This window comes from Heterodontus francisci, chromosome 10 (genome assembly GCF_036365525.1).
Source record: "Heterodontus francisci isolate sHetFra1 chromosome 10, sHetFra1.hap1, whole genome shotgun sequence".
Lineage (NCBI taxonomy): Eukaryota > Metazoa > Chordata > Chondrichthyes > Heterodontiformes > Heterodontidae > Heterodontus > Heterodontus francisci.
This window is the reverse complement of record NC_090380.1, coordinates 39,948,669-39,972,893: the sequence shown is the minus strand read 5'-3', so window position 1 is coordinate 39,972,893 and position 24,225 is coordinate 39,948,669. Positions and strand designations below refer to the sequence as shown.

Below are 24,225 nucleotides of genomic sequence, written 5' to 3'. Positions count from 1 at the left end.
GGGGGTTGGGGGCGTGCTGGGCGTTGAGGGTAGTTGAGGCGTCGGGGGCGGCCCTCCTCAGGCACAGAGTGCCCGATCAGGTGTGCCAGCACCCCCCCCAAGGCCATCAGGAAGCCGCCTGCTCTTGTCAGGCCGTTAACTGGCTACTTAAGGGCCTTGATTGGCCTGGGGCGGACAGGCCTGTTTTGGCCACCAACGCCCCACATAAAATGGTGGCGGAGGCGGGAATGGGTCAAAAAGGCCCGCCCCGAGCCTCCCACTCCATTTTATGCACACACACCCCCCACCCCCCCCCTCCCCCCAAACCACCATCCTGCTCTTTGTGGGGTGTAAAATTCCAGCCAGTGTTGATTTCTTATTGTGTGAATTGGGTATGGGCCCAAAGCATGCAAATCTTGTATAGGGTACCATGTTTGACAGCCATGTTAGGTGATCCATGTTTCCATAGGTCATATAGAATAAATATTTGTGACTAAGAAGTACTTTTTATCATACTGAGGAGCATCTCAAAATGCCTCACAATCCATTACCTTTTGATTGAGTTGAGCCGAAGTGTAGACAAACGCAGTACCTATTCTGTGGCAACATTGTCCCTCAAACAGTAAAGAAATTAATCACCAGTTAATGCTTTTTTGGTTGATGAAGAAATAAGGTTATTTATTTTGTCTGATACAACATGCATAGCCATTAATGCCAACATTATATGAGACAAAATGTTGTAAGCTATCTGGTGAAAGAAAAATTGAGTTTTATGTAAGCTTTGACATTTGTGACAGCAATGAGAATTGTAACAATGACAACCTTAAACAATGTGGGGTAATTTTGACTTTGAGTGATGGTGTAATGTGGGTGATTTTGATCGGTCCCCTGTTATACATCTCTCGATTTTCATTGACTTCATAATGAGAGAGGAAGTTTTAAGGAGTTTAACATCTTTTGAAAGTGGATAAATCCCCAGGCCTGGACAAAATGTATCCTAAGCTGTTAAGGGAAGCAAGAGAAAAAATAGCAGAGGCTCTGACCATCATTTTTTCAATCCTCTCTGGCTACAGGTGTAGTGCTGGAGGACTGGAGGACAGCTAACGTACCATTGTTTAAAAAGGGAGAAAGGGATAGACCAAGTAATTACAGGCCAATCAGCCAAACCTCGATGGTGGAAAAATTATTCAGAAAGACACAGATTAATCAAAGACAGTTAGCATGGATTTATTAAGGCAAGGTCAAATCTGACTAACATGATGGAATTTTTAGAAGAAGTAACAAGAAGGGTTGATGAGGGTAATGCATTTGATGTTGTCTATATAGATTTTAGCAGGGCTTTTGATAAGGTCCCACATGACAGACTAATCACAAACGTAAAAGCATTTGGGATCCAAGGCAAAGTAGCAAGTTGGATCCAAAATTGGCTCAGGCAGGAAGCAAAGGGTAATGGTCGATGGGTTTTTTTGTAACTTGAAGGCTGTTTTCAGTGGGGTTCTGCAGGACTCTGTACTAGCTCCCTTGCTTTTTGTGGTATATATCAATAATTTGGACTTGTTGTATGGGTATGATTAAGAAGTTTGCAGGTGATACAGAAATTGGCTGTGTGGTTGATGATGACGAAGAAAGCTGTATACTGCAGGAAGATATCAATGGACTAGTCAGATGGGCAGAACAGTGGCAAATGGAGTTCAGCCTGGAGAAGTGTGAGGTAATGCATTTGGGGAAGACTAACAAGGCACGGGAATACATAATAAATGGCAGGATACCGAGAAGTGTGCAGGAACAGGGGAATCTTAGAGTGCATGCCCACCGATCCCTGAAGGGGGCTGGATCGGTAGATAAGGGCATACGGGATACTTGCCTTTATTAGCCAAGGCAAAGAATATAAGAGCTGAGAGGTTATCGTGGAACTATATGAAACACTAGTTAGGCCACAGCTGGATGCAGTTCTGACCACTGCATTATAGGAAATATGTGATTGCACTAGAGAGGGTACAGAGGAGATTTACGAGGATGTTGCCTTGACTGGAAAATTTTAGTTATGACGAAAGATTGGATAGGCAAGGGTTGTTTTCTTTGGAGCAGAGGAGGCTGAGGGAAGAACTAATTGAAGTGTATAAAATTATGAGGGGTCTAGATAGAGTGAATAGCAAGGCCCATTCCCCCTGGTTAATGGGGCCATAACCTGGGGCATAGATTTAGGGTAAGAGATAGGAGGTTTAGAGGGGATTCAAGGAGAATTTTTTTTCACCCAGAATGTGGTGGGGATGTGGAACTCTCTGCCTGAAAGGGTGGTAGCGGCAGAAACCCTCCTAACATTTAGTAAGTACTAGGATATGCACTTGAAATGCTATAACCTGTAAGGTTATGGACCAAGATCTAGACAGTGAGATGAGGCTGGATGGCTCCTTGACCGCCAGCGCAGACACGACGAGCCAAATGACGACCTCCTGTGTTGTAAATTTCTATGATTCTGTGCTTAACTGCTGAATGCAAATTCTTATATTCATAGTATGTAGACATCTGAATATTTTGGTAATACTCTTATTACTGTTTGTTTAGTCATTACTTTGGTACGATTATGACACTTTCAAATTGTAAACCTTTTGAATTAGCCTTTATCTGCATTTTCAAATGCTTATAATTTTAAAAACGTATAATAAAGTACAAAAATGTGGATGATCTTATTTTCACAGTTGGTGAAGCTTCCATGCCAGACAAATATTATTAACATTTTGGAATCGTATGTGAAACATTTTGCAATTAATGCAGCTTTTTCAGCTAATGAAAGATCTCGACATCATCAAAGTAACTCACAGATTCCAATGAATCCTCATTACATTCCACCTGAGAAAAAGTAAGTCTGCGTAATGGCTTTTGAAAATAGGAAATGTTGCTGTTCACAATGAGCAGGATCTTGTGGTCAGCGGCAAACAAAACATTACACTTGCGCTTGCCCAGAGACTTTCTATGGGCTTTTGCACTGGAGCTTACAATGATTAGAAGTCCAAAGCTGTGCAGTGCCGTCTACAGGGGATCTGGGGCGTGTGTGAACAGGGCAAGAAACCAATCAGATTGAGATGCTTCCTGAGATGCACAGAATCTGAACCAGGAAGTGCAAGTTAGAATAGTTAATTCAATGCCAAATCATGTACAGAAGTCAAAATAAAGAGATGGAAAGAAAGATGGAAATGAGAGAAAGGTAAAAGTCACACGAACGTTTTAAAAAGTTTTTTTTTAAAGATCTCCAACGATAAATAAAATCTGAAGGAATGAAACTCTGCATCTGAAAAATTAATTTTCAGTGCCAAAGAAGTTGTTCGGCAGTAATTAAGCCTGATGACTGTTAAAAATTCAATTACACTTGAATGGACGAGCCTAACTTTCTGGCCTGTTTAGTGGGTATCTATCATCTAAGTACCCCAGTCTGGAATGCACCGTCTGAGAGTGTGGTGCAGGCAGGTTCATTGATGTATTTAAAAGGGAATTAAACTGTTGTCTAAAAAGGATGTGCAGGGTTATGAGGAGAAGGCTGGGGAATGGCACTAGGTAGGTGAATTGCTCATTTGGAGAGCTGGTGCAGATACATTGGGCCGAATGGCCTCCTTCTGTGGTGTAATTCTGAATTCACACCCTGCCACTTATTTCAATGCCAAGTCCCTCTCAAGATACTGTTATAGTGAAGCTTCTGGAGGCGCATGGCTAGAGGTTGCTGTCTTAATTTATTTCTTGGTAACTTTGAGGCTGATAGCCTTACTATAATTTTTACTGCAAAATCCAGCCAATTATACAAACCAGGCACTTCTCGAGTAATTAACTACTTTGTTTTTTTTCTGCAGTGTTGAACTTTGTAAAGAAATGGTGGATGGTTTAAGAATTACATTTGATTTTACACTACCCATGATTTTGCTCTACCAGTATGAGCATGCTCAGTTCAAGAAGGTTACTTCATCTAAATTCTTTGTTCCCATCAAGGAAACATTGTCACATACTAGGTGAGTTGGCTCTTGCCTCAGGATATGAGATTATCAAAAGTTGTGGAAGTTCATTGAGGAAATATGAAGTTTATGCTCTTTTCAAGGCTGTTTTAAATAAATTACCTCTTTATACCTATATCAAAATGCAACACTTATGGTTGAGCTATATTCCAAGGCTTCATGAAGAAAAAGAATTAGATTTCTGTTGTGTCTTTCTCATCCTTAAATGTCCCAGAGCATTTGACAGCTAATAAATTACTTTTGAGGAATAATCACAATTGTCGACAACTGCAGCAGATAGTTTACACAATGAGGTCCTACAGGCAGCCGATGAGATAAATGGCCAGTTAAACTGATTAGCTGGTATGGATTGAATGAATGTTTGCCAGAACACACACATCTCACTGCTCTTGAAATAGTGCTACTGGATCTTTTAGTCCGCCTGAACAGTTCAACATTTCATCTGAAAGATGGTACCTCCGACAACACAGCACTTCACTAGCCTAGATTATGTGCTTGAACCAGAATCATCTGACTTGGATGAGCCAAGATGACCCTTTTTACAAGTATTTTTAGAAACGAATTGCATGTACTCATTGAATAGTACAACAGGTTTGAGGGGCTAAATGGCCTACTCCTCTTCCTCTGGTCTTGTGCACCTAGACTTATGCACCTAGACTTTTACCTCCTCCTACTTGACTTCAGCATTACATTATTTAGCTGGAAGGGGACACATTATTAGGAAGTATATATTTACATTTGCCATGCTCCCCAAATAGATGCTGAGAAATGCCATTATATGCTATTGATGAGGCAATTATTTTGATCTCAGTTTTATTTCTTTGAACTATTTTCACATTGCTTATGCTTCACAATATTGCTTCCCAAATATCATTGTTAATTCCGCCAGCAAAGTTTTAATGACGCAGGAAAATACGACCTTGAGCACCTTTTTTTTGTGATGTATTTGTTACTTTTCCTGTAAGGTTGTACATATTCTTGTGTTCAGAAGCTGTTGTTCATAACTGAGGATTTTTTTTTTGAAGCTAAAGTGTGCTTTCATCAGTGTTGCCTCGCTGCTGCAACATAGGACTGAATTTTACATCGGCAGCAGCTGTAAACGTGTGGCCCACTCGTGGAGCCACCACAATGTTAAACTCAGCGGCTCATTTAAATGGCTGGGGCAGACCATCCCCCCTGATGACATGAGGGAGCAGGCATTCTGACAATGGCGTCTGCGCCATTGCACAGGTGCCGATGCCGTTGTTAAAGGGCTTCGAGCCCTAGATGACAATTTAAATATTGAAAGAAAAATCAGATTAAACTTTATTTAAAAAAAAAAATGAATGTTTCTAGCCCCTCTCCCACTCCCCCAATAAACATACACTTCATTCTGTGCCCTCTTCCCCCACCCCACCCCCAAAAATACTTACCTTGTGTACCTGACCTTCCCCCTCCCCACCCAAAATTCACAAACTTTTATCTTTAACCCTTCCAGCCACCAGCCGTTTTAGTTTGACCCTGCTCCCCTCCCAGCCCTCGCACTGAAATAGTTACCTGCTCCCCCCTCCCCACCAGTGTCCAAATGGAGATCCGAAGGCGTGGGAGTACCGGCCACCAGCTACAATATCAGAGCTGGATGGACGGCAGGAGCCGGTAAGTATTTAATTAATTTATTTTAATAAATTTAAATATTTAGATTGGCCTTCCGGCGTCGAGCGGAGGGGGGGCGCCGCCACGAGACCTCACCGCCGCTGGCAATATCGGGCCGGGTCTTCCTGGCGTCGAGGTCCATGGCAGGCTTCTCGTGGAGACATTTTCCAGCCCATCCCACCATGACCCTTGACGTCAGAGGGGCTGTAAAATCCAGCCCATAGTTAATGTTTGCATGGGAGTTTTCACTATTTGTTAAAATAAGTGGCCCTGATGTATGCACTACACTTGGCCATGTTTGGCGAAATCATCTCTAATTCGAGAACGTGCAGCAGTTTATTCTTTGTCTGGATCAAAATGTTGCATATTAGCTTTGTCAGCTTGTAAATGAAGATTAATGCATGCATGCAGACCAATACAGTATTTATTATTGCCCTTAAAAACAATCCCACTGATTCGCAAAATTCCATGGTCAGCTTCAGAATTAGCAGTTATTTTTCATTTCTATTAAATGCCCCACCTTAAAAAAATCTTTTAGTTGCAGACTCATACACAAACTGTATTAATGTGCTCATGTATGTGAATAAGGGATTATTAAATAATTTTTGACAGAAATCGATGCACTGGATAAATAGAACCAGTGATAAATTTTCTGCCTAATCAAATAGTATTTTGCTGGAGTGAGTAACTTCCAAAGATAGAAATTTTTAATGGCTTTTACTATCTTGGTGAAATAGTGTAACGCTTGTTTTCCAAATATTCAAACTGGTTACTAAAATCATATTTGGTGAAGTTATGATTTGCACTTCTGAATTGAAATTCTTTTTGCATCTCTGAGGTAACTTCAGGGATACTTCAATGAAAATATATGCATAAGGTGTGAAGACAGAATCTATAAGGATAGAGCTTAAACATAGACAGGAAATTATACAACAGTTGGCATGCGCTCCAGTCAAACAGTGGAAATGAGTTAGTGGGGGAGATCTGCAGACAGCTCAGAAAAATATAAGAATAACAGGAGCCTGAATTTTAGTAGCGGCGGCTGGTTTTGAAGTTGGCAGTCCACCCGCACAGAGCGGCTGCTGCTGAGCTCTTGTAATGACGTAAAGAGGGTGACTGCTCCGTCGCCAGCAATGGCGTCCGGTGCCATTTTTAAAGGGCTTCAAGCCCTGAGACGAAATTTCCATTTTTAAAGGGAAAATGTGAAAGGTCACAAAAAAACAAGCAAGGCCCCTCTTCCACCAGACCCCCCCCCTCCCCCCTCCCCCAATGCTATAGAAAGATTTAATTTTCCCTCTCTCCTCCCTGAAAACAGTGCTTTGCTGGTCCAAAGTTTTTACCCTTCAACGCCTTCCCACCATCCCCTCAGCCAATGGAATCAGTTTTCTTGGCTCTTCCCCCCCCCCCCCCCCCACCTCTCCTGACCTGAAAATTACACTGCTCCCCCCTCCGCACCAGTGTCTCGCCTCGGTTCCCCAAACGGGGATCCAAAGGCACGGGACTTCTGGCCACCGACCAGAATATTGGTGTTGGACGGCTGCCCGGTCCAGGTAAGTTCAATAACATGATTTTGAATTAATTTTATTATGCAAATGATGACTTCGCTGCCGTGCAGTGGGGGGACCGCACCGGGGCCTCGCCGCCGCTGGTAAAATGCGACGGGCCCGTCTCAGCGTCGGGGGTCATGGCGGGCCTCTCCCGGAAGAATTTTCAGGCCCCTCCCACCACGACCCCCAATGCTGGAGGGCTAGTAAAATTTAGCCCAGGGTGTCAGTCTGGATGATTTTAACTATTTCAGGATCGACTGGAATTAAAGTAATAATGTGGTCAAAGTGGGGAATGCTTTTTAGAATGCACCCAAGACCACTTTCCAGATCAGTAAGTTTCTAATCTAACCAGGAAAGAAGCATTGCTTGATTTAGTTCTAGAAAATGAAGTGGATCAAATAACTGATGTCAGTGGCACAATTGGAACATAGTGACCCCAATGTTGTTAGGTTCAATATAAAAATAGAAAAGGATAATGAAGTGTTTGGATAAGGATTCTGGAACAGAAGAAAAAAATACACAGTAGGATAAAGAATCTGGCCCAAATTAATAGGCTTGCCAATTGGTTAATGGTTCAAAAATGGGAAATCTTGAAATATGAGATGGGCAAAATACAAATTAGATATGTTCCTGTAAGGTAAAAAAAAAGGTTGCATCAACAAATAGAGTTCCATAGATAAAGAGATTAAAACTATTAAAACATAAATGAGGTATATAGGAAAAATTAGGGAGAACAATATGACAGAATATAAAGAATATAAAATAATGTTGGCAAGGTGAAGGGTTAAAAGGGATATGGAAAAAATTGTTAGATATGTAAAAAGGAATAGCAAGGGCTTTGATAAATATCTAAAAAGTAGGAGTAGTCAGAGAAGATAGGATTGCTGAAGGATGAGGTCAGAGTAACTGGAGGATGAAGGGGTCACAGATATTTTAAATAATGTGCAACGGCTTTTACAAATGGTTAAAGTGATGGTGTAGGTTCACTAGAGGGGAATATGGAATGGTTTTTCAGAGATAACTGTAGAAAAACAATTTGTTCTCAAGAAAATTAGCAGAATTCAATGTGGCTAAGTCAGTGGACCGTGACAGCATTCTTTCTAAGCTAAGTCAGAGAAGGGGTAGCAGAGGCTTTGACTGATTTTCTTTTCAGTTCTCCTTAGATATTCAAATTGTACAGTGAAATGAGAATAGCCAGTACTTACATTTTCCTGCATTATTCTGAACGGTCTGTAGATATCCCCCCACTTACTTACTTCCACTGTTTGGTAGATATAAAAAAAAGACTTGCATATAGTGCATTTCACAACCTCAGGACATCCCAAAGTACTTTACAGCAAATGAAGTATTTTTGAAGTGTAGTCACTGTTGTAATCTAAGAAATGCAGCCAATTTGTGCACAGCAAGATTTGGAAGTGGTGTAATTTGGGACCAGTACTGACTCCACCTTCATTCTTGGGCCGGAATTTTACCTACCTGAATCGGGTCTGTTCAGAGGCGTCCGGGTGGTAAAATGGCGTCCGATGGCATCGTGGCGGGTCCCCGGTGTCATCACGTACAGACGCCATTTTATGATCCAGGAAGTCTGGCGTGATCGAGTCAACGCTCGCACGCCCGACCACAAGTAATTTGAAGGTACTTAAAGCAATTGCGAAGCCAATTGGCTGGAAATTTACGTGACCGTTTGATTTTACGGCCGTAAATCGGGTCAGTGTTCGTGCCGGGGACCCGGCAGCTTTAAAAGGGCGGAAGGCAGGCAATCAGTGTGGGTGTTGCAGTAAAGCTTTTGGTGTTGCTTAGCTGTGACAGTTTCTGTGTTTTATATAATTTGTACACATTTGTATCTTGTGTACAGGGCTCCAAGTGAGTCTGACTCCGTGCAGCTCAGGTTCTCAGTTAGAAGTGATTGGAAGGAAGGGGGTTGTGTGTGCCTGCTCTGACAGCTGGAACTTAAGAGATTTTGTCATTGAATCTGGTAACCAGTCCAACGATGGGGATTGTGCATTCTGGAAGCAGCTCTTCAGAGGAGGAGGACCATGCCCCAATCAGGGGCAGAAGGACAGTTGGGCATGGGCATGCGCAATTGGCTGGTCCAGTGTCTTGTTATGTGGGAGGGAGAGCAGGTGGCAGAGTCGGGCGAGAGCGAACACATGTCAGGAGATACGCTTACCCAACAGGCAGGGTATACCGACCGTGTCTGAGCTACCTGCAGCTGTCGGAACGCCTGTGCAGAAGAAGGCTGCGTCTGTCACATGAGACCATGACATTTCTGTGCAAGATGGTCGCTGTGGATGTCGCCTCAAACTGCCTCGGTGACCATCCAATTCCGGTAGCTCTAAAGGTGATCATTGCCCTTAACTTTTGTGTGTGGCTCTTTCCAAGCATCGACGGCAGACCTGTGCAGAGTCTCCCAAGCACCTGCGCACCACTGCATAAAGGTTGTGACTGATGCACTGTTCAGATGTGCTAACAATTTCATTAGTTTCGAAATGGACAACACCAGCCAGGCTGAAAGAGCAAGAGGATTCAGCGCAATAGCTGGGTTCCCAGTCTATCAGCGCGTGATAGACTGTACACATGTGGCAATTAGATCACCAGCAGGTCATTCAGGGGCATTCATTAACTGAAAAGGCTTCCATTCATTGAACGTTCAGCTTGTATGCAATCATCGCAAGAAATTCATGCAGGTTTGTGCACGGTACCCAGGGAGTTTCCACGATACATACATTCTCAGAAACTCTCAAGTGCCTGCACTTTTCAGTCCCCCAGACAGACTGGCAGGTTGGATACTTGACGACAGGGGTTATGCTTTGAAGACATGGTTGATGATATGCGTGAGAATCCCAAGGGATCATGCTGAGGAACGCTTCAATGAGAGCCATGCGGCCACCAGAGTGACAATTGAACAAACGATTGGCTTACTCAAGATGACGTTCAGATGTCTGGACTGCTCTGGAGAAGCGCTGCAGTATGCGCCAGCGCGGGTATCCAGGATTATTGTTGTTTGCTGCGCCTTGCATAACCTGGCGATGGAAAGGGGAGCCGCCATTGAGGAGGTTCAAGATAATCGTGAGGCGTCATCAGATGAAGCTGGAGCTTCTGATGAGGACGATGGGCAGCACCCACAGGATGGCAGGGGAGAGCAAGCAGAATGTCCTCTGGAATTAAGAACAAGAAAGACCCTGGATGTCCTAATAGGCAGGCATTTCTCTTGAGAGGATCACTCCTTGCAAAGATTTCACATTGTGGCATGCGATGAGCCATTGTGGGATTGCGAGAGGGGAAAGACACAGACATCCAAGGGGAGAGATAATCAGACTGAAAGCAACGTCACGTCACGATGAACCCAACCCAAGTGTGTGACATTGCATATATAACCGCCTCAGCAGCACAACCATGTCTGATGCAACCTCATGGATGACATATGTAAAGTTACATGTTCAAACCACAAATTTATTTACAGTGATGTAATGTACAACTGAAATAAATAACCGGAAGGTAACACAGTGAACCAGGAGTGATGTTACTGTGATTTCTTAAAATGTTTGTGGTGTGGACGATCCCTCGCCACCAGAGGCAGGTGACTGATCGGGCTGCCACCCTGCTCTTGATGACTTTGGCAGACGTCCTCTGCCTGCTCGCGGCCATGCAGGCCATGGCATATCAGGGTGCTCGTGAGAAATATCAGGTGCACCCTCTAACACCCTGTGAGTTTGCGGTTGACATATCACTAGCGGAGGGAGCAAGGAGCTGCATGATTCAACAGGAAGGCCCTGAGAGGAGCTCCCATGTGCTATCGGCTGCTGCCCCTGTGCCCTCCTGAGGCTTGACTGATCCTCAAAGCTGACCTCAGAGGGATGAGCAGCCTCGACCTGCCGCAGTTTGTGCCCTGATGGCCTGGTCCAGGCAGGCTACACTCCCCCTGATATCACGGATGGCTTCCAGCACTGGCCCCTCCACTGCAGCCGCCACTCTGTCAATGGAGGATGCCAGATGGACAACTGCCTGAGGGTTTGCAGCAGACATGCCCTGGATGGAAGTTTCCAGGGTATGTGCTGTGTCTCGTAGCATCTGTCAACTCCGCCAGATGTTCATGCGCCGCATGTTGAACCTGCAACATCTCCCGCTGACTGGATGTTCTCAAGAGGTGCGTCACCAGTTTGCAGCTCTGCACTGGCCTGGTCTCCCACACTCCTCTGAGTGTGTGAGGCATTGGCCGGTTCTGCCTCTGGTGGCTGGTCCGGCGACTGTGTTGTGCTCACACCCGGAAGTGACACCGTTTCCGCAGAGACGCTAATCCCAACCGTGGTGGAAGTCTCTGCGCTGGTGCTTGATGAGGTGCAATGACGGTGCACCCTCTGAAGTGATCTTCTCATCCTCAGAGGGGGACTGTTGAGCCCCCAGGATCCCTCCTGGCCGCTGATGTGTTTCACCTGGAGGGAAAATCAGATTGATCAGCACCACAGATTGCAGCACATGTCCTTTACTGCAGTTTGCACACATTTGTGTGAATCAACTTTTATTAGCACACTTAAGGGCTTGAGACAATCACCGCTTCAATTGCCCCCTCAACCCCCTCCCCCTTACACCCTCCCACCACATTATGGGTCAATCACTCTGATGACCAGGGCCACCAACCTCGCCATCTGCCACGGCCCATCCTGCCCTGCCAGCATCAAGGCATCCACTTCCATATGTCAAGTATGCCTGATTGCCCTGGCCACCACCAATCCGGGACCTCTCTCGGGCATTGTGAGCCCTCTTCTCCTATTTAAACAAGCACACCTAGTTTAGACACATGATTTCTTTCTCACACCCTCACCCACTGGGTTTGTTGTTGCATTTCAGCTTGACTGCAATGCAGTGCCCAATTTGAACACTATTGGATCACCATGCGTCCCAGACCTGCCCATCCTGTGTCCCAATACAATGCAGCAGGCAAGGACTGCTCATTGCTGGTTTCCAACTTGTACAGTTGGGACAGACTGACCCTTCTCTGACACATTGACAATGGGATTAATGAGGAGTACCCCTTAACCGGGCAGAGCGAAGCAGGTCACTTGCGGCACTGGAGCCATGTCCTCCGTACCACACAGCGGCTGCTGACCTCCACGGCGACCTCCAGCCAGGCCCTCTTGGTCTCTTCTGTGGGCCTTCTTCAGCCATCGGCATTGAATAATATGTCCCGCCTCACCTCCACCACCTGGAGGAGGACCTGTAGAGATTCCTCTGAGAATCTGGGGACTGTGGTCAACCTTCTTCTTTCCATCGCTCTGGATTTTGTCAGCAAATGTTGGCCCCTTTCCTGTCCCTGGGCACTGTCACTGTTCTTCACATTCTAGTCAGCTGGTCACTTCGGCAGTTACACTGACAACTTCTCCTCCGCTGTATTCCCCTGAGCATCTGCTCCATTGTACTGCTGTCTGCCTTTTTAAAGTGCTGTCATTGGCCCCGCCCCAAATCCGCTGAATCAGCTGGCCGCGTGCGCCCTGTTGTGTGCCTAATAGGCTAAGGGGCTGCTAACTGGCAGCCCCGCGTGTGATGCCGGTGTGCGGGCAGCGCAGAGTGGATTCGGATTTTTTGGCCACTTTCGACCCGGCCGCCCCGGATTCTGCAGGAGCCGAAAAAATTCCGGCCTTGCTTTATGTAATTGATTTAGATTTGGGTATTGGAAATTTGCTGCAAATACAATTATAGACTTCATAGAAAACATTAAGGAGGACTGTAAAAGATTTCAGGAGGACATAGGTTAGCAGAATTGGCAAGCAGGTGATATGCAATTAATTGTGGGGATGTGTGCAGTAACACATTTTAGGAAAAGAACAAAGAGCATTCAATGAAGGGTATGGATAAACTGAGAAACCTGCGATTGAAGTACGTAATTCACTGAAAGTTCAAGTGCTGGTAGATAAATCCATATGAAAGACCAGCTGTTTTCAGTTTCATACAAGAAAACAAGTGCCACAGTTAAGAAAGAAAGGATTAATAAAAGAATTGGTAAGGCCACAGTTAGAACACAGTCAGTTGGATTTTACCAGCCCCCCAACATCGAGGGTCGTGGCGGGGGGGACCAGAAAATACCTGTAGGAGAGGCCCGCCATGGGCCTCAATGCCAGGAAGTCCCTCCCCGTATTACCAGGGGCAGCAAGGCCTCGTGGCGGCCCCCCCCCACCACTTGGCAATGGCAACCTAATTTTAAATAAATTGTAATGAATGCATAATTACTTACCTCGACGCGAGGGCTGTCCGAAGATGATATTTCAACCGGTTCCTGGAACTCCCGTGCGTTTGGATCTCCGAGGCGGCACACTGGTGGGGAAGGGGGAGAAGTGAAGTTTTCAGGCTGGGGGGGGGGGGGGGGGGGCGTGTGGGGTGGAGCGGGGAAAACTTGCTATTGGTTGAGGGGATGGTGGGAAGGGATTGAAGGTCAAACTAACTAATGTTGGGGGGGAAGTTCGGGATTGGAAGAAAAGTTTCTTTTGTGGGGGGGGGAAGAGGGCAATTAATAAAGTGATTAGTCATTGGAGGGGTGGGAGAGGCGATTGGAACTTTGAATAAAATTTTGTTTTTAATTTTTTAAAAACTGTCCCTTTAAAACATTTAAATGCCTGAAGCCCTTTAGAAATGGCGCCGCATCTGCGTGGTGGTGCCGGATGCCGTTGCTATGGACGGAGCACCCACCCCCTCTATGTCATCAGGGGCAGTCGTTTTGCCCCCTCCATGTAAATGAGGCACCGCACTAAATACCGTGCCGGCTCAGCGGTGCACATCTTGCATGTGCACTGTGCCGTTTTTGAAGCTCGCCGCCAATCTTGACGGCGAGCTGTAAAAATTCAGCCCAGTGTCTAGCTTTGGAAGCCACATTACAAAAAAGGCATTAAAGCATAGTGTAAGTTCACCAGAACAATGCCAGGGATGGGAATCTGGTTATGAAGGGAAACATGAGCAGAGGCTGTGGAGATTTAATACTGCCTTTGACAATTTTGGAGGGTTTTGAAAAGATGAATAAGGAAAGACTATTTCCTCTGATTAGTGCTGTTGACAAGAAATCATCAATTTAGCATTTTCAGAGAGTGATGATAGAGCTTAAGAAAATGTGCTTAGCTCATGTTTATTGGAGTATGGAAAGCTTTGCCACTGGATGGTTGAGGCAGAGATCATTGCATCTTTTAAAGGAAAATTGGATAAGTGTTTCAGATCCATGCAGGTCTGAGGGGAGAGAGCAGAGCAGCGGTGGTATTAGTTTTGAATTTTTTTTCACAAGAGCTGGTACAAATAAGATTTGTTGTCTGAGGTTCCATTTGTATATATATATTTATATTATGGTAAACACTTCAAAACGTTTAGAGCTACATATTATTTTGAAGTTTATACTAATTTATTTTTACCACTCAAAACGTGCTGTGCCATGGTGGAAGCGTTAACTGAATTTTTTTTTGAAATAGTAGGTATTGAGAAGGTTTGTAAAAATGAGTGGAGGAGGAGAGGCCAAGGAGATTAGGGAGGGAGTTTCAGAGATCAGGGATAAAGGGATTAAAGTATCTACCCCAATAATGGTGTGAAGTTGTGGGGGGGAGGGGGTGGGGGGGGAAGGTGAATGCATAAGTGGCCAGAATTGGAGGAGACATCAGACAAGAGTGATAAGGTGAGAGGGCAATAGAGGGATTTGAGGAAAACGATGAGGATTTTAGATGCAATGCAGTGGGGAACTGGGAGTAAATGGTCAGTGAGGACTGGGGTAATAGGCATATAGTGTAGACATGGGCTGCTGAGTTTTGGGGAAGCTGTAGAGTGGAGAATTGGAGTCTAGAGATGACACAAGTTTGAGAGTTTTGGCAGCAGTGGAACTGGTAGTGGTAGAGGTAGGCAATGTTGAAGAGGTAAAACAAAGCAATCATAGATGGGAAGTGAAGTTCAAAGCCTATTTGCTGTACTGAATGGGACACTGAAGTATTGCATGATCTGGAACAGCATGAGTGAATGGCCAGGGTTGTAGATGGAATTGATGGCAAGGTAGTGGAATTTATCATTATTGTCAGATTGTTCAAATTTAATCAAGGGTGTGATTTGAAGATCAGTACACTGCCTTTTTCAGCCTGCGTGACCATGATGGAAGTTAACAGCTCAAATGATGAGCAGTAACCACCTGACTTTGCATTCACTACATGCTCCACTTTGCTCACTGGCACTTTAATTCCGATTCAGATTAACTGGCATCAGCAGTTACTGTGCCACCTGATAAATTCCTTCACAGTCGGGTGGATGGAGAGCAACAGTACTTTAAAAACTGTTTGTCATGAAAATTTAAGTGTTGGTCAGTGGAAACAAAGGCTGACTGGGAAACCTTTGGAAAATTGTGACTCAGACACATGTACATGCCATTGTTAGCAAATAGACACCTGTCCAGACTACTTTGGTAATCCTAACAAGAGTCATTGTCGATTTTGAGCACTTTAGTTTGTGTTTGCTTATGTGTGTCCATTTTTAATATGTCTGTGAGTGTGTCACTAAGTCTATTCGCCTTGACATTTACTGAAGAATTGCACTTAAGTAAGTGTTTATTCTGTTTACTAAGTTATGTGTTTTTTAAATAGACCTCAAAAGGAACATTCACCAAGTCCTCCTCCTCTTCTGAACCCATCGACGCCCCAATCCACAGACAGCCTGCCATTGTCAGGAGATCCTGCAACACCAAAGCGACGAAAGATTGATCCTGAATCTGTTCAGTCATTGAGGCGATCTACACGGCATGCATCAGGCTGTGACAGGCTGTCTGAAAGCAGTGCTTCCCCCCAGTCAAAGCGCCGGTTTTATGAATCTGCTGCCCAAATGCCCAGGTTACTTTTACATTTGGAGAAAAGTAGGTGTTTAACACTTGAGCTTCAGTAAATTAGTGATCTTAATTAAAAAGAATCCTTTTCCAGGTTGCACATTCTTGTGTTGACCACAGATCACCTTTTAATTGTGTAATATTTATAATTGGAGATAAGTATTGAGATTGCCACAGTTAATAATGGAAAATTGCTATTTAATTGACGCTGGTTTAAAATGGGCAGCTATGTAGTGGATTAACATTTTAGGTTGGGCCAAGTACGAGATTGGGTGGCTTTAATAGGCTAATGTCCTGCCATCTCTAGGACCTGGACAAATCCAGTCCAGATTGATAGGATGAAAGTCTTCCCTGTCTGTTTGTAGTGGTGTTATAAATTTGGGCTGGTTGTTTAGTTCCAACTAGTCATGGTCCCAAAGCACTCAACTGCCAATTTCACTCAAGATATCCCGTGTGGGAAATGTCTGATCAGAGCACTGTATTACCTGATCATGATGTCTTCAGGCTAGCAGTAGAATTCAGTTGCTGCTCCACAGTGATCCCAAGATCCTTTTAGCTATTGCCACACCATCTACTTAAGGAGTCTTAATTCCCCAACAATGAGCTAGATTTTGTTGAGGTCCCAACGTTGGGATCTGTTGCGGTAGGGCGTGGGAGACCGGAAGATTGTACTGGCAGTGGCCCGCCACGGAGTCCGACGCCTGGATGCCGGGCCCGATCATCCGGCGAAGCTCAGTGGTGCACCCCTCCCAACCACCGCTGGGCGACAGGACACGACTTTGAATATGTAAATTAAGAAAATGGATGCATTTAGATAAAATTGTCAGCGATCTTACCTGCTGCCCGGGATCTCCCGAGCAGCAACTGGCACTCACACACCTTCACTTCCCTGTCCAGGGAAAGCTGGTGCCACCGAGGTGGGGACGGTGGGTACTTAGGATTTTCAGTGTCGTGGGTGGGGGCGGGGTATTCAGGGCCAAATGTGCATTAATAGTGTAGGGGAGGGGGTAAAGGGGTGACCTCTGCACTTTGAATAGTTGTAGGGGGAGGGGGGCAAGGTCAAGTCTTGCATGCGTCGTTTGGGGGGGGAGAGACAGCAACGATTATTTGTGTTATGGGGGGGAGGGGAGATTTTTTTTGTTACTGTCTACTTGGTGGGAGGGGGTTACAGTTTTAAATATTTACATTTAGCAGCAGGTCTGGCTGCCTTTTAAAACATGGTGCCAGCGCCTGCACACAGGCAGCTGACGCCAATGCCGGCATCGCGGAGCCCATCCCCACCACGTGATTGTGGGGGGGGTGGGCAGTGATGGCCTAACCGGCGCATTATCTTGAGCTGCTGTCTGGTAGATCGCAGCAGCATGCCATTTTTTTCGCCCGCCTCACAATAGAATTCAGCTCAATGTGTAGCACGTTAAGCTTATCTGTATTGAATTGCATCTGCTATTAAATTGTCCAATTGCAGATTTTACCTAACTCCTTTTGTAGGTCTCTGATTGCTTTATATAATTGAATAGTCCTCTCTGTGAACTTGACCAGATTGAACTGTATCGGCCGCATATAGATTAGGTACAATAGGACCTCAGCCAGAAACTTGGGAAATGCTTAAATGGAAAATAATGCCTGAAGGAAATAACCAATATTTCTTTTATGTGGCGACTGTATATGCCAAATTCTGTTTTCATTACATGAAGTTTTGACGATTTTATTCAATGTTATGGAGATTGCATTCTGATTCTGTCAGTTTTCTTATTTGAAAACCAGTGGCAATGGAAATAAATGACATGTTTAGGCTGTTTAAGATGTTAAGGTACTGGAGGATTGTGTTTGAAAGTAGTCTCTCTTACTTTCTCCTTTTAATGGTAACTTTGTAAAATGAAAGTTAACATTTGTTTCATGTAAATTTATTTTAAAGAAACGCCTGTCCATAGTGGCTCTTCCTCTCCTGTCACGCTCACACCGAGTAAAGAAGGGGTTGGAGTGTTTGATCGCAGAAGGAGCAATGAATTGAATGAGGTAGGAGTCCCTAACTTCTTTCTGGGTTCAGCATGTTTGTATATTATTTAGAAACATTTATAGAATTTGTTTCTAACTTGACATGTTCTTAGTGTGGACTGTGTCTTCCAGAAAAGCAATCTATCCTTTAATAAAATGCCATCGTTGAAAGCCAACAATTTTGTGCATTTATGCTGAGATGCATAGACTATGGGAAACTTTCAAATTCTGGTATTTTATGTTCAGTCTAAATTCATTTGGAATTCCTACAAACTCGAACTTGCTACATAATGGTAATATAAGAACATAAGAAGTAGGAGCAGGAGTAGGCCATTCGGCCCTTCAGGCCTGCCCCGCCATTCAATAAGATCATGGCTGATCTTCCCCAGACCTCAACTCTTCTTTCGTGCCAGCTCCTCGTAGCCTCAACTCCCCGATATTTCAAAAATCTATCTACCTCCTCTTTAAATACTTTCAGTGATCTAGTTTCCACAACTCTCTGGGGTAGAGAATTCCAGACATTCACTACCCTCTGAGAAGAAATTCCTTCACATCTCAGTTTTAAATGAGTGTCCCCTTATTCTGTAACTATGTCCCGTAGAGTCACAGAGTTGTACAGCACAGAAACAGGCCCTTTGGCCCAAACTCTGGAATGCCTTCTGGAAATCCAAATGCACTACAGCTATCAGTTCCCCTTTATCAACTCTGCTTGTTATATCCTCAAAGAACTCTAGCAAATTTGTCAAACATGATTTTCCTTTCACAAAACCATGTTGTCTCTGTTTGATTGCGTTAAGCTTTTCTAAATGTCTTACTATTTATTCATTTTCCCAACGACTGATGTTAGGCTGACTGGCCTATAGTTTCCTGCTTTTTGTCTCCCTCCCTTCTTGAACAGGGGCGTCACATTAGCGGTTTTCTAATCCGCTGGGACCCTCCCGGAATCCAGTGCGTTCTCGAATATTTCTACCAATGCCTCCACTATCTCTGCAGCCACTTCCTGTAAAACCCTTGGATGTAGGCCATCAGGTCCTGGTGACTTGTCTGCCTTTAGTCCCACTAGTTTGTCAAATACTTTGTCCGTCGTGATAAGCCACTTCAGAAGAACACTCATTCCAACACGGAAGAAGGCTTGCCTTTCAAAAACTGCTTGGGAGTGCAGTTGAATCGCGCAGGCCTAACGCATGAACTGGGCATAGGGATCCATTCTCGAGGGGAGGGAGCTTGGAAAGTGGAGGCGTTCAAGCAGATCATTCCAGAGTTTGGGCTGAAATGGTCTGCGGCACTGCAGCCAAAAGTGGAGTGGACAGAAGGATGGAATCTCTTAAGAGGTTAGAGTCAGAAGAGCAGAGGGTGCAAAGAAGAACAGGGCTGAATGGGGTTGCAGAGGTAAGGAGGAGCAAGGACATGGAGTGATTTATAGATGGGAATAAGGATTTTGAAATGGATTCAAAGGCAGTTAGGAAACCACTTATCAGCTAAATATGGGATAAAATGTGTGCTGCAGAGTTTGAGCTGTAATAATTCTGAAATTGGATTTTATTGTTAGGAATATGATAGTATTGTAGCAAACCATTTGCATTAAATTTGCTTTAATATTTTTAATTATTTTCAGGTATCTTTAAGATGTGCTGTAGATTACTTGATGTATCAACGGCATAATTTTTAAGATGACAACTGTGATCAGTTTTTGTATTGGAGTTGTTACATTAACTTCGGATCAAATTACAATTTCCAAATTAATCTTTTTCAAAATTTTGTGGAATGAATATCAAGTAACAAAATGAAAGGTAGTCTAAAAAGCTCTGAAACCATGGTTCAGTTATTTTGTAAAAGAGACAGAGTGCTTTAGTGGCAGGAGCACTTTGAAAAATTTTGTGTAAAACATACTGTGAATTTATAGAGTCATAGAGTTGTACAGCATAGAAACAGGCCCTTCGGCCCAACGCGTCTACACCGACCATCAAGCACCCATCCAGTCTAATCCCATTTTCCCGCACTTGGCCTGTAGCTTTGCATGCTATGGCGTTTCAAGTGCTCATCTAAATGCTTCTTAAATGTTGTGAGGGTTCCTGCCTCTACTACCCCTTCAGGCAGTGTATTCCAGATTCCAGCCACCCTTTGGGTGAAAATTTTTTTCCTCAACTCCCCTCTAAACCTCCTGCTCCTTACCTTAAAGATTTGTTACTGAAATGAAATTTTTTTGAAGAAGAAATGTATCTACTCACTGTCTCTTGCCTCCAAGAAGATCCAATAGTTTGCTTGATTAAAAGTGCAATAGAAATTGGTCCATCAGCTGCTGCTTGAGTACAGAGAGAATCAAATCCATAAATCTTTGTGGTTAATCACAGGACCAGTGTATACTGTATACCAGGACTTCACTTCCCTGAAATATGAACACATTTTCCAGAAAGTGTGTGTCAATAAATGTGTATCTGCATTGTAATTTTTAAAGTGAATTTTTAAACATATGTTTAGTCTATCAACAGAACAATTAAATTAACCATCTGTAAAAGAAAAATACTGCGGATGCTGGAAATCTGCAATTACAACAATGCTGGAAATACTCAGCAGGTCTGACAGCATCTGTGGAGAGAGAAACAGTGTTGACATTTCGAGTCAGATAAGACTACTTCAGAACCAAAGAAACACAGCAGCTTGTATTTATATAGTGCCTTTAGCATAATAAAACATCCCAAGGCATTGCGCATGAACATTATAAAGCAAGATTTGACACTAAGCCACGTAAGGTGATATTTGGGCAGATAGCCAAAAGCTTGGTCAAAGAGGTAGGTTTTAAGGAATCTCTTAAAGGAGAAAAGAGAGATGGAGAGCCGGAGAGGTTAATGGAAGGAATTCCAGAACTTAAGGCCTAGGCAGCTGAAGGTACAGCCACCAGTGGTGGTGCAATTAAAATCAGGGATGCTCAAGCAGCCAGAAATGTATGAGTGCAGATTTCTCGAAGGGATGTGGGGCTAGAGGAGATTATAGAGTTAGAGAGGGGCGTGGCCATTGAGAGACCTAACCCTGGAAGTGAAAATTGAAGTAAATAGATAAGTCCTGGAACAAGTGAAAAGGTTCACATTGGGCACATTATCACAGCTGATGGGAGATGTGATTGTGAGATCCGAAGGAGAATTGAGATAGTCAAGACTGGCTTTGTCAGAATGAAGGACAAGTTAACATCAAGAAACTGAAACTGAATCTCAGGAAAAAAAAATGCTGAGGTGCTACATTTTGTCATCTATGTTATATCCTTCGGAGACATGGACAACAAACAAAGAGACTATTGATAAGCTGAATGTATTCGAGATGTGGATGCATATCCTACACAGTCAGAAAGACTAATAAGGAAGTGATAGAAATGGCTGGAGAAGAGGAAATTAGTGCATAACATCAAAGAGGGAAAGATACAATACTTCGGTCACATCATTAGAGCAGAAAGTAGACAGAGACGGAAACGTAGGCAAGGGAAGCAGAGAAGAAAATGGATGACATATAATGGACTGGATGCAGTTGACCAATGCAAAATATGTAAGGCCAGGACAGGTGGAGATCTGTGGCAGTCAACCATGTGGGAAGATGATGACACCAGCGAGCAAATGAACATGGGATCAGGAAGAGAAGTTGGGTGGTCAGCAGTTTAGTGGGAATAGTGTTGCGGGAGCAGGGGATGGGTCTTTCAGACAAGATATGGGGAGACAGAGAAACTAAAGGAAGATGTGAGTTCAGGGCGTGGGGGGGGTTCTTCAGAGGAAACTCAACATCATCCAAAACTCTGCTATCCTAACTCGCACTCATTCACCCATCATCATTGTGCTTGCTAACCTACATTGGCTTCCGGTTAAGCAACGTCTTGATTGTAAAAATTCTCATCCTTATTTTAAAATCTTTCCATGGCTTCACCCCTCCCAATCTCTATAATCTCTTTCAGCCCCACAACCCTCCAAGATATCTGCATTCCTCCAATTCTGATCTCTTGAGCATCCTCGATTTTAAGCACTCCACTATTGGTAGCTGTCCCTTTAGCTGCCAAGGTCCTAAGCTCTGGAATTTCCTTCCTAAACCCCCCCCCCCCCCCCCCCCCCACCTCGCTACCCCTCTCTCCACCTTTAAGACGCTCCTTAAAACCTACCTCTTTGACCAAGCTTTTGGTCCTCTGCCCTAATATCTTCTAATGTGGTTTGGTGTCAGATTTTTTTTGATAATGTCCCTGTGATGTTATATGGCAACTCATGATGTTTTACTATGTTAAAGGTGCTATATAAATGCAAATTGTTGTTAAAAGGGATAGGAAAGCAAGGATGGAGTATGATGAGAGAATCTGCATTATTCTACAAATATATCAGCAAAAAGAGTCATAGAGATTGGTAAATGTGAGGTGTGGCCTCAGAGGAATGGATAATGAATAGAGGTTAAGTAGAAATAACAAGAAATGCTGGAACCACTCAGCAGGTCTGGCAGCATCTGTGGAAAGAGAAGCAGAGTTGACATTTCGGGTCAGTGACCCTTCATCGGAACTGACAAATATTAGAAAAGTCACAGATTATAAACAAGTGAGATGGGGGTGGGGCAAGAGATAACAAAGGAGAAGGTGCAGATTGGACCAGGCCACATAGCTGACCAAAAGGTCACGGAGCAAAGGCAAACAATATGTTAATGGTGTGTTGAAAGACAAAGCATTAGTACAGATTAGGTGTAAATACACTGAATATTGAACAGCAGCAAGTGCAAGCCTGAAAAAAAACAGTGGGTAAGCAAACTGAACAAACCAAGATGAAATGAAATAAATGCAAAAAAAAAAATTGTAAAAAATGTAAAAAAGAATGTTTAAAAAAAGGAAGAAAAAATAACTAAAAATGAAAGTAAAAACAAAGTACTACCAAGACAGAATTACGGTTATGTTGGGACAAGGATGCTGCGTTATGGATCAGTGGACAATCTGTACTCCAAAGTTAAAATTCCAAGGACCCTAATATACGCACCAAAGAAGAAAGAAGGAACGTGCATTTCCAAAGCATCTTTCACGACCTCAGGATGTCCCAAAGCTTTACAGCCAATGAAGTATTTCTACAGCTGTCATGCTCTGAAATTATTGAACTCAATGTTCAGTCCGGCAGGCTGTAGTGTGCCTAATCGGTAGATGAGATGCTGTTCCTCGAGCTTGCGTTGATGTTCACTGGAACACTGCAGCAATCCCAGGACAGAGATGTGAGCATGAGAGCAGGGGGGAGTGTTGAAATGGCAAGCAACTGGAAGCTCAGGGTCCTGCTTGTGGACTGAGCGGAGATGTTCCACAAAGCGGTCACCCAGTCTGTGCTTAGTCTCCCCAATGTAGAGGAGACCACACTGTGAGCAGCGAATACAGTATACTGCATTGAAAGAAGTACAAGTAAATCGCTGCTTCACCTGAAAGGAGTGTTTGGGGCCTGGGATAGTGAGGAGAGAGGAGGTAAATGGGCAGGTATTACACCTCCTGCGATTGCAGGGGAAGGTGCCCTGGGACGGGGGCGAGGTGGTGGGGGTAATGGAGGAGTGGACCAGGGTGTCGTGGAGGGAACGATCCCTTCGGAATGCTGACAGAGGAAGGGAGGGGAAGATGCGACTGGTAGTGGCATCACGCTGGAGGTGGCGGAAATGGCGGAGGATGATCCTTTGGATATGGAGGCTGGTGGGGTGGAAAGTGAGGACAAGGGGAACCCTGTCACGGTTCTGGGAGGGAGGGGAAGGGGTGAAGGTAGAGGTGCGGGGAATGGGTCGGACACGGTTGAGGGCCCTGTCAACCACAGTGGGGGGAAATCCTCGGTTGAGGAAAAAGGAGGTCATATCAGAAGCACTGTCATGGAAGGTAGCAGAGGTTAAGTAGACATTGGTGGGGATATTTAACAAGTACTTTGCTTCAGGGTTTACTGAAGAGAAGGATATTCGGAAGGAGGTAAGTCCTCAAATTGATTAGAAGTGAGATGAGATAATAAGAAAGAGGAAAGTGAGAAATTAATTAAGCTAAAGAGGAACAAAGTGCTGGGAACTGATGGGATATAATAGTGGAAGTCCTAGAAATTTTGTTGCTGACTATTGAAAATTGATGTATTCCAGAGGACTGGAGAGTGGCCAATTTGATGATTATTTTCAAAAAGAGAAGCAGAGCAAACCTAGATATTCACTGTCCAATTAATTATGTGATGGGAAGATGTTGGCATTTTTAATTAAAGGTAAAATTACTAAATATAAAGAGTAAAAG

At 44.1% G+C, this 24,225-nt stretch overlaps 1 protein-coding gene across 4 annotated transcripts in view; it reads left to right on the top strand.

Annotated features, from left to right (window-relative positions):
• Window positions 1-24,225, top strand: part of LOC137374410 (MSL complex subunit 3-like) — a 60,504-nt gene that overhangs the window by 26,557 nt on the left and 9,722 nt on the right. For all 4 annotated transcript variants that reach the window (XM_068040475.1, XM_068040474.1, XM_068040477.1 and 1 more), the window contains 4 exons: window positions 2,679-2,839; window positions 3,822-3,977; window positions 15,754-16,019; window positions 17,905-18,005. In XM_068040475.1, coding sequence (XP_067896576.1) covers window positions 2,679-2,839; window positions 3,822-3,977; window positions 15,754-16,019; window positions 17,905-18,005 — 684 coding nt within the window. The remainder of the gene's footprint in view (window positions 1-2,678; window positions 2,840-3,821; window positions 3,978-15,753; window positions 16,020-17,904; window positions 18,006-24,225) is intronic.